At 39.8% G+C, this 19,032-nt stretch overlaps 1 protein-coding gene across 7 annotated transcripts in view; it reads right to left on the bottom strand.

Moving 5' to 3' along the window:
- Positions 1-19,032, bottom strand: part of NEDD4L (NEDD4 like E3 ubiquitin protein ligase) — a 336,647-nt gene that overhangs the window by 91,418 nt on the left and 226,197 nt on the right. For all 7 annotated transcript variants that reach the window (XM_024217469.3, XM_024217470.3, XM_024217471.3 and 4 more), the window contains one exon: positions 6,551-6,601. In XM_024217469.3, coding sequence (XP_024073237.2) covers positions 6,551-6,601 — 51 coding nt within the window. The remainder of the gene's footprint in view (positions 1-6,550; positions 6,602-19,032) is intronic.

Genomic DNA, 19,032 nt, shown 5'->3' with positions numbered 1-19,032 from the left:
GACTTCCATCCCACACCAGTGAGTGGCTGAATGCAGTGTGTGTGTGTATATATATATGTGTGTGTGTGTGAGAGAGTGAGTTAGGGTTGAGAATGTTTTAGATTGCACAACTAGCATAGACTTCGTATTATTCACAATTTCTAAAATAGAATCATTGCATCATAGAAATGTAGGACTACAAGGGACCTCAATATGTCATCTGGTCCAGTCCCCTGCACTGAGGCAGGACTAAGTATTATCTAGACCATCCTGTATTATCCTGACAAGTGTTTGTCTAACATACTCTTAAAAATCTCCAATAATGGAAATTCTACAACCTCCCTAGGTAATTAATTTGTTCCAGTGCTTAACTACCGTTACAGCTAGGAAGTTTCTCCTAATGTCTAACCTAAATCTCCCTTGCTGCAATTTAAGCCAATTGCTTCTTGTCCTATCCTCAGGGGTTAAGGAGAACAATTTATCACCCTCCTCTTTACAACAAACGTTTCCATACTTGAGGACAGTTATCATGCTCCCACTCAGTCTTCTCTTCTCCAGACTGTGCAAACCCAATTTTTTCAATCTTTCCTCATAGTTCATGTTTTCTAGACCTTTAATCATTTTTGCTTCTCTCCTCTTGACTTTCTCCAACTTGTCCACATCTTTCCCAAAGTGTGATACCCAGAACTGGACACAATATTCTAGCTGAGGCCTTGTCAGTGCTGAGTAGAGTGGAAGAATAACTTATTGTGTCTTGCTCACAACACTCCTACTAATACATTTCAGAATTACGTTCACTTTTTTGCAACAGTATTACATTGTTGACTCATACAACAGTAATATTGCATACTAAATGATACTGAAGATCATTACTAAATTTGCATTATTACTTCAGTGTTATTTGGATAGGAATTCCCTTCAATAATTCAAAACAGTAAAAGAATTTATTTTAGTCACATTTGCTACAGTCAAAGGTCAATCATTAAAAAAATTACAAATTTTACAGTAGAATTTTCATTAACTTGATTGCCTTATTTACTCCTTTCTGCACGTAATGTCTGTAGAAGACTCACTATTAGCTTCTGGGGAGTTCTTTTGTAACAGAAAATAGTCACAAAGGACCTGTCACCCCAAAAGAACCCAAGCTAGATGAATGTGGGCTTCTTAAAAAGCCTCCAGCTACTGTTCAGCAGCTTCTCATGCAGTGCTGTAACCCGGGTGTTCCAGGTCTGATTTGAAGACTCAGATCTGCCCCTCACCACCAATAGCAAAAAGACACACACAGGACTAAGTACTTTTACAAAGGGACCTTCCTACCCTTCTCTGAAGCAATCTAATTTATTAGCTCATCCCAGTTTATCTGCCTTGCTTCCTAGTTCTCCATAGATCTGCCAAATCGCTTAACCTTTCCTGTCTCATGGACATTCTTAGATAGGACTTGATTAATTTTAGTTTGCTTTCATTAGCAGCCATGGTTACAGGAAGACAGCAAAATACACGCAGTGCTGTTTCCATGTTAGGGAAACTCACAACTAAAGACCTTTCATGTATGTAGCTAAGGAGATCAATGGGTACCTTTGTTTCTAAGTCATCCTTAAAAATTAATTTGTAAAAACTGGCAAAGAGCTCAATCTTGTTTTCAAAACTCTCAGACTTTAAATCCTCTGGGTAGATGCTTGCTAAGTTTCAAGCGTGCCTCTATAGGTTTTCGCTGCTGAGACTTAGTTTCCTGCTCATCAAAAAAGCAAACCTTTCTCTGACTTCATCATATGTATGCATACTAGTCTCCAATTGTGTTAATATTGTGTCTAAGATGGGTTTTGAAAACTTTTTCAGGATCTGATGATCTTTTGTCCTTTGCAAGTTCACCTGGCATTATTTTTCTCTTTTGACGTTATTTCTCTTTGGGCTGCATGGATATGCCTAACATTTCAGTCTGCGAAGCAGGAGCTTTCTTAGATGCAATGAACCCAAAGGCCCATAATTCTGACAAAGCACCTTGAAGGCCACCAAGTAAACTGCAAGCCATTTGAATGTCAAGATCCAGACTCAAATTTGTTGCTCATAATGTTAATTTTTGATGAGATAGTATATTGTATCTCTTCCAAAACAACAATTGAAAGCTCTGGTTTGCAAGCTATCAGCTTCCAACTTAAATTCTAGTGTAAGATTGTGTGAAGCCATGATCGTGTCTAAAAGCATCAAAAACACCCTCAACTTGATTTTTTAGTGGTTGGATTGCCTCTGCCTTTGCTGACCATCTTGTCATTTTTCATGCTAATATGCTTTTTCAACATATCTCAATGACTAGTAGAAGCGGAAAACAAGGTATACGATCTTTGAACAATTCCAACTTGAGGAACAATCATTGAAGCAGCTTCCCCCACAGTTTGAGTAAATGGGCAGCACATGGGACAAAAGACATGCTGATTTACCTGCTGAATTTGATTTTCAACACTGTTGGATGCTGCAGCCACATTAGCTGTGTGTCACAGCTGTGGCCCTTGCAATCAGCCATAACTAAACCCTTTTTTCCCCCAGCTTCTCTAATATCCACACCAGAACAGGGAAGAGTATCTACAAAGCTCTCAACAACCTTCACTCCGTTTTTCAGAACCTCAACATACCTTAACACCTGATATATTTGTTTCATTCAGAAGAGATTTGGAGTGCAAACAAACATAACAGAGAAGTATTTAGCTATCCTAAACTCATAAAAAATAGTCTGCCATATCTTTCGTGCGATCCTACCTATACATTTATTTTAAATTTGGTGTGATAAATACCTCACCTTTGCAGTACTGGTTTTAGTAGCTTCCACATGATCTCACAACATACTATCATACTTTGCAAGCATTTCAAGTAAACTCCAAAAGTTAGCACTATGAGGACCGTTTAATTTCTCATCGCTCAGTCCTAAGTACAGCAAAAGATGTTCCACATGTTCTTCTGCACTTGATAGCAGGTCTGTATACCCTTTTCAATTGTGAGAACCTTTTACAATTGTTCTGCAAATTCCATCCAGCGAGTGATTGCCTCCATGCATTCCTTTGAACATTTGTGTTGGCAAATTTGTACACTAAAGTGGAAAAAGTTTGTGAATGCAGTTTTATAAAAGGAAGATGATGGCTGGAAAAGCAAAGAAGTAAAACAGAACGAAGTGGCAAGACTAACTGTACATGAACCAAGATCACTGGTGTAATTTCCCATTAGGCATTTGATAAAGAACCACGATTTTAATACTTGCTTTCTTTTGCATTCATTAGGCAAAAAGTCTTGTTCTAAATTAACAATGGGACAGTTGTCTACCAAAAACAGGCTAACAGAATCCATCACTTGGAGCCAAATAGCTGGATCTGTCTTGTCAAAGTGAAAATACTGCCCCACGCTTTCAATAATCAAACCACGTTCATTGTCCACATCCATAAGTTGCACTAGCAACTAGCGGGCAACTTTCTGTGTCTAGAATCAGATACTCTGGCACTCAACAAACATGATAAACCCAAATCAACATCCTCACTGGCTAAGGAAGGCTGAGAAGTGAAAGCAGCAGAATCATCTGCAGATTTTTCATCTGGAACACGGCTGAACGTTGCCCATTTCACGCAACGTTGTAGACTCAAACTTTTCTGATCTTTTTCACGGGCCTGCTGCAGCATTTGAGCACCACTCTTGTGTTTGCAGATATTCATGTCAGAAATCACAGTTGACCATAACAATTCACCCATCAAGCTCTTCACAAATTAATTGCTAGGTTTGGACTGACTATGGTAGCTGGTGAAAGATCTAGCTAATATCTCTGTGAAACTTGGAGCGATAACCTGTGCTTGAACTGGGGATGGGGGTAGAAGACCGCCCAACATTTTCTGAACCTCGAGAAGAGTCACTGAGGCCTGCACAGAGCTTCTTCCAGAGCTGCTGCCTCATACAGCTACCCTGACTCCACTCCACCCTGCCATGGATAGGTACTGCCCACTCATTGGCCCACACATCAGCAAACAGGGAGTGGGAAATGCCTGCATCCATGGGGAAGTGGAACAGAGTTAGCAGCTCTGGGCAGGGATGGTGCAGCCTAGAACTTGGGGAGGGGCCAGGAGATGCCGGAGGGGGCATGGATCCTCCCACACTGGCCACCCATCATCTTATAGGGACAGGCTCTGAGCTGAGGCCTGAAGAGAGGGAACGGGGTGGGGCCGGGATGAGCAGGAATGGGAGGGCAGAAAAAGCCCCAGCACAGACCCCAAGGATTGAGAGCCCCTTCCTCAACTTCCCCCGTCACTGTACCTCCACCCCCAGAGAGACTCCACACCCCATCAAATCCCACTGCACCCCCAGCCACAGCGATGCCAACCCCTCTGAATCTGACTGCACCACCAGGCCCGTGTCCCCACAGAACCCCCTCCCCCAAATCCTCAAAGCTCCCAGTGAATTTCACTGCACCCCCAGCTCCCTATCCGCAGACAGACCTTCACATATCTGAGAGAATCCCAATCCTACTGAATTTCACGTGCGCCCAAATCCCGCTGCCCCAATGCCAGTGCATCTCACTGCAACCTCATCTCCAGAAAGGCCCTCCCCTGTTTTGGTGTAGATATCAATGAAGCATTAAATGCGGCCCCTGAATTTGGGGCATGAAATGGAGAAGCCTGGAGCCCCACAATGGAAGAAAAGAGTGACGTTAAAAAAAAAAAAAAAAAAAAAAAAAAAAAAGGATCCCTTTATAGGCCCGGTTGCACTGGAACCATTTTAACCCCCCCTTAACACAGCCCTGTTCTCATACCGCAGCCTATGGCTACTGCTCTTACTAGGACTGAAGTAGTGCTCAAAACATGCTAGGCATTTTCCAGGCCCCAAATGGTGTATGATCTTAGACAGACAACGCACACATTTATAGGATTAAACACAAGCCTAGGAGTGGTGGAGTTGGGTTAGGTCAGCAACAGAAAGCAAAGTAAAAATAGTGATTTTTAAGGAAAGGTTTGGAGGAGACTGAGTTTGCTTGGCTCACAGGAAAGAAAATTGTTCCCAACAGCGGGGGCGGCAGCGTGAAAAGAGGCCAGAAGACGATTATAAGGACATTACAGTAGTTAATTGAGAAATGACCAGACTGTGGGCTAGCATTTCAGTCACCATTTGACACAGAATAGTCGAGGTAGATCTAAGGCCTGGTCCACACTAACCCCCCACTTCAGACTAAGGTACGCAAATTCAGCTACGTTAATAACGTAGCTGAATTTGAAGTACCTTAGTCCGAACTTACCGCGGGTCCAGACGCTGCAGGCAGGCTCCCCCGTCGATGCCACGTCGCCGAGCTGGAGTACCGGCGTCGACGGCGAGCACTTCCGGGATCGATCTATCGCGTCTAGACAAGACGCGATAAATCGATCCCAGAAGATCGATCGCTTACATCCGGACCAGGAAGTAAGTATAGACGTACCCAAAGGAAGAAGCAACAGAAATGGATGACAGCCTGCAGAGTCTCTAGCTGCTCTGTCTCCACGCCCAACACTCCCAAGGAGGAAAACGTCTCCAAGCTGCTGTGAGTTGTGGGGCCACTGAGCTTTTCCTTAGTTTGTGGTGCCTCACACTCTCCTGATAGCTACTAATGTTGCTGCTATAGCCATGGCGGCTGTAAAGAGATGGGATTACACCTTCGGTAGAGAGAAAAGTCTGTATAACATTTATGTAAAAGTTTCTCACACAAGGCATTGACAAGGCAGAGTACAGAATCATAGAAATGTAGCGCTGGAAGGGACATCAAAAGTTTATCTAGTCCAGGGGTAGGCAACCTATGGCACGCGTGCCAAAGGCGGCACGCGAGCTGATTTTCAGTGGCACTCACACTGCCCGGGTCCTGGCCACTGTTCCGGGAGGCTCTGCATTTTAATTTAATTTTAAATGAAGCTTCTTAAACATTTTAAAAACCTTATTTACTTTACATACAACAATAGTTTAGTTATATATTATAGACTTATAGAAAGAGACCTTCTAAAAACATTAAAATTTATTATTGGCACGCGAAACCTTACGTTAGAGTGAATAAATGAAGACTCGGCACACCATTTCTGAAAGGTTGTCGACCTCTGATCTAGTCCATCCTCCCAGACTTATACTTAGAAAGCTTTTTCCTAATATCTAACTTAAATTTCCATGGCTGCAGATTAAGCCCACTGCTTCTTGTCCTACCTTCAGTGGACATAGAGAACAATTGATCACAACAGCCCTTAACATATTTGAAGATTTATCAGCTCCCTCCACCCAGTCTTCTTTTCTCAAGACTAAACATGCCCAGTATATTTAACCTTTCCTTATAGATCAGGTTTTCTAAGCCTGGCTCTCCTCTGGACTCCAATTTGTCCAAAACTTTCTTAAAACGTGGCATCCAAAACAGTACTTCACGTGAGGCCTCACCAATGCCAAGTAGAACGGAATAATAACCGCGCATGTCTCACACGCGACACTCCTGTGAGTACACCCCAGAATGATATTAGCCTTTTTCACAACAGCACCACATTGTTGGCTCTTATTCAATTTGAGATCCATTACGTATGAGCATATAAACATCTCTTACCGGTAGATGATTAAGTGGCACGTCCACTTGACCCAGGAAGTCGTCTCTAGTCTGTTAATAAAACAGAAAGGAAAAAAATGTTTGTTTATTAGTTCATTTTTAAACCAACAGGAAGGAGGGAAATGGCAAACAGAAGTCGAGTCACAGTGGAGCCAGAGACAACTCTGTACTAATATTTTACTAAGCCTAGACTCTACCCCCACACATGACAACCATCCCTACTTGGCAGGCATGGTTCCTGGACTTCAGCAAAATATTTATTATATTTCTACTATGTCCCTCCAAAAGGTTCTCCTAGGCTACTGTATGCACCTGCACTACTAACAAGTTTTAGCTAATGTTTCCTCTAATAAGCTGCTGTCAATGCAACATATCAAAAACTCTCACAAGTATATTCCCATGTATTCCACTGGGACTCCTGGCATTGTGCTTACTGTAGACTGCATGGGCATTTAAAAGCTAAAATTAAGTTACTACCCAGACATGTTTACTTCAAAATTTCACAGCCTCTTCTTTTACACTAAAGAGCCACATATATGGAGTACTGCTCCTTTCCAACTAAGTCAGCCAATCAACCAATCTGGGTAGATGTGAATGAAATTTAAACAATTGACTCCCATATTAAGAGCTTGCTTATTAATATTCTACCAAAAGAAAATTAAAATATCATTGTATATATTTTTTAAGAACAAGTACCAGGGTGTTCTCAATGACTGTGAAGTATTTACCTTATGAGATGCAGTGATTCATCATACCTGGAGCCTTTTGATTAAGCTTTCAATCCCCCTTCTGATGACCCACATTGCATGTTACAGCTGATCTACACGCAGTTTTTGTACCTCTAACTACATCAGTTTAGAAACAGATATAGTTAAAGCACATGGATGCAGCATCGCCAGTATAAAGGAATTAATATCAGCACAGTTTATTTCTGTTGCACATAAAAAGACAAAGGGCTTGTACTGCTTTAACTATATTAGTTTCTAAACAGATATGGTAAAGAGGTAAAGTCTGCCCTTACTATGATAACTAAGCTGCAATTAGTGGTTCTTGTGCAAACAGCACCGCTCTACAACAGAGACCGAAGTTCTATGGAATCATTTTATTTATGGTGCTTGCAGCCTCAGGCTTTGAATTTACTTTTCAGATCATCCTGATCTCTAGACAGAGACACGGTCTTATTATCGAATATAACACACACAGAATAAAAGGGGTTTTGGATTTATATTCTGGTTGAGCCCTCTTTCAGGGCAGGTTTCCTCTCTACTTGGATTGAATGATTTATTGTGGATCCCTTGCAGTTCCAACAAGAATCTTGCAAGTCTATACAGCTGATGTATTGAGTGAACAATGGAACAAGGTACTGTATATTTTTATAGTCTTTGTATGGAATGCTTGAAAGAATACTTTTCACCCCAGTGTTTGAAGTGCTGAATTCTTTATTCACATACCTCTCCACTATTACAAACAAAAACAAAACAATACGTTGAGTCTTCAAAAATATAAATGTCTTAAAACCATTGTCAACCTTTCACTCCACTGCCTTGATTGATAGGTTACATCTAAAATAAAATTGTAAACTCTTTGGGGGCAGGGACCACATCTTTCTAATTGTGCTATAAAACATTTAGTACAACGATAGCTGAAAAACTAAGCATCTCAATGTTTTCATTGGCATAATGATGACATACAATAAATAAAATGCTATGATTCAATAGCAACCATCTCCTTCCAGGACAGAAACTTTGCTACATTGTCAGTGGAGCTGTTTGGATTCCTTTACTGGGGGACAGTTGTAACTGATAGTTTAACAAGTACTAAGCACCTATGCTTCTTATAGCACCAATAGAGGGGAAGATGTTTTCCAGCAGAAGTTGTCCCATCAACTTGCATTCATAATAATTATAATGTCAGTGGTAGTGCCCTGCAATATGAATGCAATTCATTTTAGTGTTATACTACTATTAAAAATGCAAAACAAGGATAACTGTTCTCAAAAAAGCAACATTACAATAAGCATAAGAAAAACAATGCTGAATTTCCTGCCTTTTTTTTTTTTTTTTTTTTTAATTTTAAGGCAGTTAGTGCATCCTCCAATCCTCCCATTTGCCCAATATCATGTTTTCATGATTCTAATATTAGAGAGCTACTGTGCAGTCAGAACAGAGAAAGTAAAGAACAAAATATATCTTCACATTAAAAATATAGTGTGTCAGCACCAAATAAAGTATTTTATGACTGACTGGATAGCATGGAGAATTAGGTTACGAAATAAGCTAAACAACCGTGGAACTCTCACTTCTTTGATAGATGAAAACTGAATTGACGACCTGGATGAGAGAGATTTTAGTGTCCTTTTACCATTCCGCAGAGCCAGCTCATCCTCTGGAATATATGCATTTAGCTTTATTACTGTACTGTTCACAAAATGGCATTTCTAAATTCAGATTTTTGAAACCTGCTACTACCCCAGTTGCTATACTTTTAAAAAAGCCCATAACAAAGTTATCCATGTCTTTTTTTGGCATCTTACATGTAGTAATGAACCTACAAGCTTACTGCACAGAATTTAAATATTCCTGTTCCACATGTAATTTCCAACAAAGATGACGACAGAACAGCTCTGAGCTAAAATTAAAACCATAAAGCTTCCCATTTCTGTTTACATTGTGCACGTCAAGGACAACACTTGCATAGTGAAAGTAAAGATGTTTATAAAAATAAACTGGAAAAATCAAGTTAGCTAGAATGTCAATAGTTTGTCAAGTATAAAACAAGAACTGGATAAAGCCAACTGGCCTAAACAGGTAGTTTCTCTACAAGTAACTATTGGATGTGCTGATTTAACAGAGCAAGGTTTCAAAACATGACAGTGCTGCCAAAACCAATGAAGTCATATAAACAGACTATCTGAGTGAATGTGCAATTTTAACAAGCTAGGATAACCCTAATATATATTAAAAGGCAGTGTACTTCAGTGGCAAGATAGTATGGTTCAGTGGGTAGGACACAGGACAACTAAATCAGGAGACTTGGATTCTATTTCTAGCTCTCCTACTAACTTGTGTAACTTTGAACAAATAGCATTTCTGCAGCTGTTTCCCACTGTCTCCCACTGCTTTTGTAAGTCGTTTTGTGCTCCATGGATGTGAAGCACTGCTAAATATTTTTTCCACTGTGATGTGAACAGAATAAAACTTTCACTCATATTAAGCTATTCATTTACAGTGTTAGAGAAACTTAATATAAATTAAATTGATCTTCAAATACTTCAATGCAATTGTTAGAAATATTCACTTTAGAGCCCGTTCTATTTAACAGAGCAAGCTCAAATAGTTCTTTGAAGTTGCACTACTGCAACGTATGCATCACATAGCAGACAAAATCACATTAACCTAGCTGAAAGCATTTCTGTTGTGCAGTCCATCAAAAGAATACCAAATATTAATGAACTGAGACTCTTAACACTCAGGAGTAAATAAGTATTACACCTATTTTTACCAAGGGAAACGGAGGCAGGTTGAATTTCTTGCAAGGAGTGTCAGGGATAGAAAAGAGATTACCCAGCTCCAAGTTCTATGCCTCAATTAGAAGGCCAGCATTCGCCTTCTAGGTGCACCATACAGAACGTAATGAAAACGTCTTTTAAAAAAAGACTATCAACCCAAGTGAAAGTGATGCTTATTATGACTCTACACTGAATCAACAAACATAACCTCACTCTCTAAGTATTGACATCTCTTGTGGTTATTTTTAAGGTGGTAAAATGCTTCCAATTTACCTCCTCAGTTATTGCCTATTATATCATCTGCCTTACTAAAATCACACACAGAACATCCCCCACTCCCTCCCAGTTCCCAAAATGCTGCATTCATATCTTTAAGTCTCTTAATCCTGAGACACCACAAACTTCATCTTGAAGTACAGTAGTACAAACCACACAAAAACAAACAAATAGAAAGACTGAGAGACTGACCCACAATGCGATTACATTTGATGTGTACTAATAAAGGTGGAGAATAGATGGACAAATTGGATAGTTCAAAGCAGCAAAAATAAACCCATCAATAATTACTGTAATCATACATGCTCTACTACTAAGAAGTCCAGAAGATAAAGGAAACCTTTTCAGGGTCTTACAGAAAGGTTCACATTATCTGTTTGATCTTTGCTATACTCAATGATGCTTTCAAGATGAAAAATCAAAGAATGTGTGGCCACTGGGTAACATTCAGACTATAGAATATGCATTGTGATCAAACCAACCATTAATTCCTGTAGTTTAAAACGCAACTTATAATTTGTGCAATGGCTTCAAAGTGCTCTTTCACTAATCAGTTTACAGATACAGGGTTTGTCTACGTAGCCGTTTAGTTCGCGGCAAGCTGAGGTGTGAATCTATCACATGTTAGTGGGCCACATGGGACCTCACTGATGTGCACTAACAGTTTGTTAGTGGACATTATCTACTCTTGTTTCAAAGCAGGGCAGCTAAAAGTTTATTAACAAACTGTTAGTGCATGCCAGCAGGTTCCACACAGACTGCCAAAGCATGGCAGGCTAGTGCAGGGTAGAGTCACGTCTCAGCTTGCCATGAACTAAATGTTAGGCAAGCCCACAGTATTTTAGGCGTCAGAGAGAGAGAGAGAGAGAGAGAGAGAAGCATACGAGAAGTTAACCATGTTAGAGAAAATGAGAGGAGTCGGCCTTGAGAATGAAAAGAAAATGTTCCAAGACTGCCCACTTAAGATCTAGGTAAAGACTAGCATTGCAGCAAGCTCTCACCAAAAAAACATTTTTAAAGGAGAAAAGCATCACTAATTCTTTCATTCTTATAAGGCATGGCAATAGCATTTCCAGTTATATTTGCATACTGGATGGAATGGGACTTGTTTAAATCATGCATATATTTTAAAAACTGCTTGGAAATCATGGCTCTAAACTATTGAAGCAATTAATAGTCTTAGTGACTCTTACAATTCTGCTGACATGGCCCCAGGAACTGTTCTACATTTAGTTCTACAGTCTTGTTTGTGAATCAGTCTAAATCTCAGTGATAAGATGAATTCTCCTCAAATACTATCACTTCCCAGCCCAGCATTTAACACATTCACTGTGCAAATCCAAGAGGTGGCTCACCTTTCTACTTGGGTTTGTGCTGAACTGACTCCTTATTGCTGGTGTGTATAATAGGAGGCCTCCCAAGAGGGAAATAAAAATCAGTCAAGAAGAACATGTGCTCTATAGCCAGACACTGCACCTCTTCAGCCTTTTCCTTCTGCCTCCAATGCTGTGTTATTTCAGAATAGCATGTGTTCAGTATCTGAGATTATAAAATGGTTTTGAATGTGATAAAAGGAACACTGAAAATGAATGAACAGAAAATATGATAATTGCCAAACGATAATTTACTATGAAAGTCAGAACATGAACTGTAGTGTTCTGCTTTGTGAAAACATGCACAGCAACTTTAACACATTGGGGTAGCCACTGTCCATACACTTCGCAAAACAATTCTGAAGAAAACGTTAAAACACTGAATATTCTAATTACTTCCTTATTAACTAGCCAACTTACTGACACAGTACCTTCAACAGTGGTTTCACATCCTTCAATGGATTCAACCACATGGGTTGTTCCGATTCCACTGTATTCCCCTGGAACATACCTACAGAGCACATATTCTGAGCTGTACCATGTTTCTCACGTACAGGTGGAATCCACATACATACTTGCAGGTCGGATTTACAATTGATCTGATTTGTAAATTGTTCTTTATTATAATTGTGTTTATATGACAATTTATTCACTTACTAGCTCAAGACTAGATCATTCTCTCCTATGGAGAAAAAACTAAGAACAAGTCAGAGGAGTTAGGCAAGTGATTGTGCGCTCAGGTTGGAGGGACAGAGGTAGAGATGGAGGCAAGACTGTGAATCCAACTGATCCCTGGAATCAGGTAATCAGTCCTACAGACCCACATATCTGCACAGAAGGCTGACCCTCTCATCCAGGAATTGTATTGCTTCTGAATTTCTTTCTGCAGCTATGCAGTAGCAGGAGGCACGTAAGGGAACCATGGAAGTTTGTGCTACTTCAAACTGACATCTAATTGGAAATCTGTAGGCTCAGCAGGAAAAAGTCTCCTAATTTACTCCCTTTCAATCTTTCACCCTCAAATCCATACACAATGACCCAAAGGGACTCCAATGGGATGACCATAGGGTTCCAGGGAAGGGAGCACTCTGTTACTATATCCTTCATTCCAGGTGAGAGTCCCTTTTTGCCTCTTCCATTATTTACACAAGCAATGTGACCATAATCTGAGAGGGATACTGCCTCCAGTAATTTAGGACTAAAATATGGATAGCCCAGAAATCATCTGGCAAGATGTATGGTCTGAAATCTAAATCTATCTGTCATATCTTATCTATCATAGAAACATACTGCTGGCGCTAAACAAATGCTCTTCCTACAGATGTGGTAATAGCTGCGATATTGCTACACAAACAAGGAAGCAGAGACCAGACATGATCCTTTCAGCTCATTAAAAACTCAGCAAGGTACAGAGAAGTGGTGGAAGAAACTACTGATATGGGAAGTGGTGTTATGTTTTTAAGATGGATGGATTTTTAAAGTGTATAAATAAATGAACCTTGCTAATTTGCATTTAAAATGAATTGAGCTTGTTTTAAAGCCATTTTTAAAAATATATTTGTAACACTATATTTATCAGTCATTCATTTTAGTATCTTATCTAAGCATGAGGAATTCCTGCAGCTTGATCTGAAGAGATTCTTGGGTACTGACATTTCCAAAGGAATGAACCTTTGGTAACTGATACATATACAGCAGTGAAACAGTGCAAGTCTGTGTCCACTTCTCTTATTGGCAAATCTGCAGGCTATGTTTATTCTTCCTATTCATTAATGTATTACATAGAACAATTTCCCATCATTTTAGTGAACTGTTTAACAAATCTGTCAAAAATCAGTTGCCTCCCAGACAAAAAAACCCACTCCAGATACCAGCTCTGGTGATTGCCCAAATAACCTGGTGCTCATTTATAACCACACTATGCACAGAATTCCAGGAAGTGCACACGGCCATTCTAAAGCCAAGTTTACATATTTATCATAGCAGAGCATTATTAAGTTAGTACTGCACTAATATTTTACTTAACAACCCTTAAGAATTTTATTTCTACCTCAAAAATATTTGAATATTATTTGTTTGTATGACAATAACCTCTCTAGACCCTAGTTAGGAACAGGATTGCCCTATGCTCAGTGCTGGACAAATGTGTAGTGAGAAGATGGTAAACTTTTTGGGGCAAGGACTATCTTTTTCAATTAAAATAGAAAACACCACAAAATAATAGAAATTCCATAACCAAAAATCTAAATTTGTTTTACAGAAGTAACATGTTGGTTCATTAAAAATAGAAAATTAATGGCAATCACAACGTTTTCTCCACATTTAGAGCCTGACCAAAGTCCACTGATTCAATGGCCTTTGAGTCAGGTCATTAATGAATACACTATCACACTAAAATGTTTAGATTGGTTCTAGATCTGTCTATCTAGAGTTTGCTTTTGGGAATTTAATACCTTTTGTCGCCAGTTCTGCAAACATACAGATGCACTTAATGGTAAGCACATGGACACTCCCACTGACTTCAGTGGGGATACTCACTTAAATACTTCTGTATACTTTTGCAGGATTAGGGCCATCTACAGGAAAACTGTAAATGCTCGTTTGGGAAGAAGTCAGATTTTCTTGAACAGCCTGTACAGCAGATGATAGAGGCCCACATTGTAGCTCCTATAAATTGCAGATCGCCTTATCTAGCTCTTCCCCAAGCCTACTGCTCTCTTCCTCTGGACAGATGACTACTTTTGGGTATCTGCATTTTAGTTCAAAGAAAATACAACAAACATGGGGAAATGTCAGGTTGGCTGAGAAGAGGTATTGTGGTCAAGAGAATGAGTAAGTCCTGAGTTCTATCTCTATCACTGAGTCGCAGTGCAAGTTTAGGCACATTATTTCCCCCTTGTCCTTCAGTTTCCCCATATCTAAATTGAAATATTACTATTTACTTCTCTCTCACACTGAGGTGTTCTGTGGATGAATGTGTATGCAATACTTTGAACATACAACTCCCCCATATAAGCAGTATTATCCCTTTGTGTTTATTAAGATTTAGCACTTTGGGTAGCTCTTAGATTGTAAACTCTTTGGGCAGGGACTGCTTTTGTTGTGTTTGTACAGCGCATAGCAAAATGGGATCCTGGTCCAGGATTAGTGCTCTTAGGTCAGGGGTCGGCAACCTTTCAGAAGTGGTGCGCCGAGTCTTCATTTATTCACTCTAATTTAAGGTTTCGCGTGCCAGTAATACATTTTAACGTTTTGAAAAGGTCTCTTTCTATAAGTCTATAATATATAACTAAACTATTGTTGTATGTAAAGTAAATAAGGTTTTTAAAATGTTTAAGAAGCTTCATTTAAAATTAAATTAAAATGCAGATTCCCCCGGTCCGGTGGCCAGGACCCGGGCAGTGTGAGTGCCACTGAAAATCAGCTCGCGTGCCGCCTTTGGTTGCCTACCCCTGTCTTAGGTGCTACCATAATAAATCATCTATGAAAAGGATGCTGACTGCTAGGACTTCAAGATTTCTCACATTGTCAAGCATTGTGGTTTTCACTGGCCGCTGATCACTAACAAGTCTCCCCAATGAGGGTTTTTTTTTGACCAAGTAGTTTGCATGAAGACACTACTGTGCATAGGTTGTGCCTTAACATCCAGACCAACCATTCAACGTGCTGTGATGTTAGAGTTTTCAAGGTGGTAAATTAAGAAATGGTATCCACTGTAAATTAAGAAGAAACGCTATCAACTGTAGTTTCCAGGGAGAGGAAAGTCCAAGTACTAAGTTCCATTCTGAGTTAAGAGCTTTAGAATTTCACAGAAAGGCAAAGCTTCCTGACTGAGAAAAGAATGAAGGGGGTGAGAGGGCAGGAAGGTCAGTGGAGTTTCACCTGCTAGCGTGGGGTTAGCACTTTTATTTTTATGTTTTGGTATGGTGAGTAATTTCAGAGAGCACCAATATGTCTTCAAACTTTGACCTGGATACTAGATCCCACTCTCCCCCCCCTCCTCCCCCCTGGTATCCTGGAGTTTCTTGTTTTATCCTTCCAGCTTTGTGGCTTGCAACTGTCGGCATTTCTCAGTATACAATGCTTTTGCTACTATAGATGCAAACCCTAAACTTAGGTTCCAAAGATCCTCTTGCAATGCAGCTTACTTATCTCAAAACTGCAGGCATTTTAAGTTTGAAGAGCACATTTTTGAAGAGCGCTATTAGCATGTAACTTCTATTTCAATTGGGTGAATTAACACACATCCCTCATCTTAGCTTCTATATGCCCAAATACTCTATCTTCTTGTGGGTATTTTGATCCAAGTAGGCTATTGTCAATTTCCTCCTCAATTATCACCTATAATATCAGCTGGAATACTCAAAACAGAATATGCACATTTAGTTGCATGGTTCTGTAAAATTATGTAATGCCTATTCTCTCATCAATACACATGTGCAACTCCCATTAATGAAAATGGAAGCTATAGGAGTATGTTGAGAGAGATTTCAAACACACCTTTCTTTCCTGTTACACCGTTTCTTCCACATATGCCAAAAGTCTAATAAACTCCCCAAATACGGAAAATTAACCTCAAGTTAGTAGTTTTATACCATTTACAGCTTTTGTAAAATTAATTCCCTGTATTAACTCATAGCTTGCAGTGGACAAGGTCCATGTATTCCAATGGAGGCAGTACTGAATCTGCAATAAGGTCCCTGGATTCTGTAGCAGCATCATTAAAGATTGAGGTATTTAATCAATTAATTCTGAAAATACAAAATGCAATCAGTACAACAGCCCCTAGGTTATTTATATATTCTAAGCTATTCCCACATTTCCAGTTTCCATTGCATCAGAAAAGTCATGTTGCGAGGAGTAGCAATTTTGGTGGCTGAGAGATGACTGGAGACAGTTTGGGATTGTGGGATAAACACAGTAGCTGACAACAAAAATAATCAGAAATGAAATAGTTAATGTTGACATTTAAGGTGTTGCAGAGTAAATCACCTATTGCGATGCAAGGGACAGATCACACCACTCACTAGGGATGTAAAATGTTAACCGGTTAACCGATAAATATCAGTCTGATCGGTAAGGTATTCCTTAACATTTAAACTCCAGCTGCGGGACTCCTCTGCGGTCCCACCCCCGGGGTGCCAGCTGCCCCCTCTTCCTCTCGCACCACGGGTCCCGGTTGCCGGCCCTGCGCCCAGGGCTCTGCACAAGGTGGCAGTAACACATTTATTTTAGCTCACAACTGTAAGTTTCACATAGACACTCCTTCACTCAAGAGACCTGCACTCAACTTCACCGATTACTTAAGGTGGGGGGGGGGGGGGAAGGGTTGTTAATTCTTATCCTCTCCTCATGGATGCCAGCCTTTCATCATGCTCTCTACCAAACGACAACACCAAAACATCCAGAACTAATTGTGCGAGGAGGGGGCAGGTTGATAAATAGGGTTTATGCGGAACGGATGATAGAAGAGTAGTGTCATGATATACCTTTAAGGTCATGATATACAGTAATTGTGGTAGTGGGAACATGTGTGGCTGTGCATGGAGGATTAGAGGGTATCTTTTGTTGTTAGGTAACTACTTTTCTTCATTGCCTTGGTTGTGTGTTAGGTATGTTGAGTGTGTAGCAAACCTTAACTATTTCTCAAGTATTACTCATCTTCCAGCTTCTTAATTATCTTTGTCTCCCCCCCTTTTTTTAATTTCTCTCCTTTTTTTCCACATTTTCCTGACGCTGATGTGCTAAGAAATTAACACAATCAAGGTGTGATGATAAATTCCTACGACTTCCTAGCCTTGTGGCTTGATGCTTCTGCATACGTAGTCCATAAACCACATTGAATGCCATATGGCAGAATTTTTTTTTTTTTTTTTACACTGTCCACAGTATTTCTCCTATGGCATTTCTGCTTTCCACCAGGTATCTCCCTGCAATTGAAAATCTACATTTTTGATTATTTTCTACCAGACACACAAGCCTGCATTTTTCTAAGTTGAATCACATTTTTTTCTTGTCTATATTTTAACCTCTCTTTGAAGATATTAAATAACCCAGTCTTAACAGTGAAGTTTACAGGACCTTTGCAGGCACAATTTAACAGATTTTGCTTGCACATGACATTCATATTAGAGTGAAAAGAATTAATTTTACAACTCCAATAATAAATCCTTTACTAAAATTAAAATGCATTTCATCCACGAATACTTTATATTGAATAAAAAAGGGGAGCAAAACCATCTGCTGTGATTTGTGGTTTACAAATCTATGCTGTCTATTGCTTGTGTTGCTGTTTATCCTCGTGGCACTGACAAAATCTTTCTAACATTTATTCCATTATGTTACCAAGGGCTACAGTTAGACTAATAGTTAGAATCACTTCTTTGCACTCAAAGCACTGTTCATTTACTCTTCCCTCCTTTCTATTGTTCCCAGTTCCTTCCACCTTGAGGGCTACATCCTCAGGTGATGTAAGCAATCATAGCTCCAATGAAGTAGTGGAGCTATACCAATATATATCAGTTGAGGATCAAGCCCTCAGGCTGTCTGCTAGTGTCTTCTTCATCCCTGGTGCTTGCCCCTCCTCTATGTTTCTTCTGAGGTTCTTACCACAGGGCTGATATTGGCAACACAACACTGGGTTACAATCCTCTGCCTGCAAGATGGAGAAAGTAGGGACTGGAATTTTCCCAGCAATGAGGAAGCATGCCCAACCAGGAGACTTAATTATAGTTTGGCAGCATAACAGGATGACAGCTGAGAAGCAAGGACACTTCAGCTGTATACAACAATATTGTTAATTTTTCCACTTAAAATTTGCATTTCCAACCAAACCCCAGACAACTTCAGCATGAAGAATAGCTTGGAAGTTACCAATCAGGACCATTTTCTTCACCAACTGACCAATGCTCAGAATGACACAATAGAGTCGGTCAGTTGTCTGCAGTCATGCTTCTCTGTCTGGCTAGCAGCGATATGTCAGAAATTATTCTGTCTGACTGCCTGAGGTCACAGTTATCAAATTACTGTGGTTTTGAGTGGGCCTGGTGCATCCTGTATGATGTTAAGCATAGTCGTTTCTCTAAATATACACAAGTAGCAGAGAAAAGGTAGATCTAGTTCATTGATGGATAATTGCAGCTGCCAGCAAAAAAGAAACCTTACCATATCAGGTTCATGGGAAATCCTTTGAGACCAGCTTAGGTGTCAGCGTGGTTACTCTCAGCACATTATCGTGCTTCAAAATCTTTTAAAACTAAAGCAACAATAACATTAGCTGGATAATTGATGGAACTGTAAAGCACAAAATAGTGCACTCACCCCAA

The sequence above is a fragment of the Terrapene carolina genome, unplaced genomic scaffold (assembly GCF_002925995.2).
Source record: "Terrapene carolina triunguis isolate 2854851 unplaced genomic scaffold, T_m_triunguis-2.0 Scaffold69, whole genome shotgun sequence".
Classification (NCBI taxonomy): domain Eukaryota; kingdom Metazoa; phylum Chordata; order Testudines; family Emydidae; genus Terrapene; species Terrapene triunguis.
This window is presented reverse-complemented; position numbering and strand designations above follow the sequence as displayed.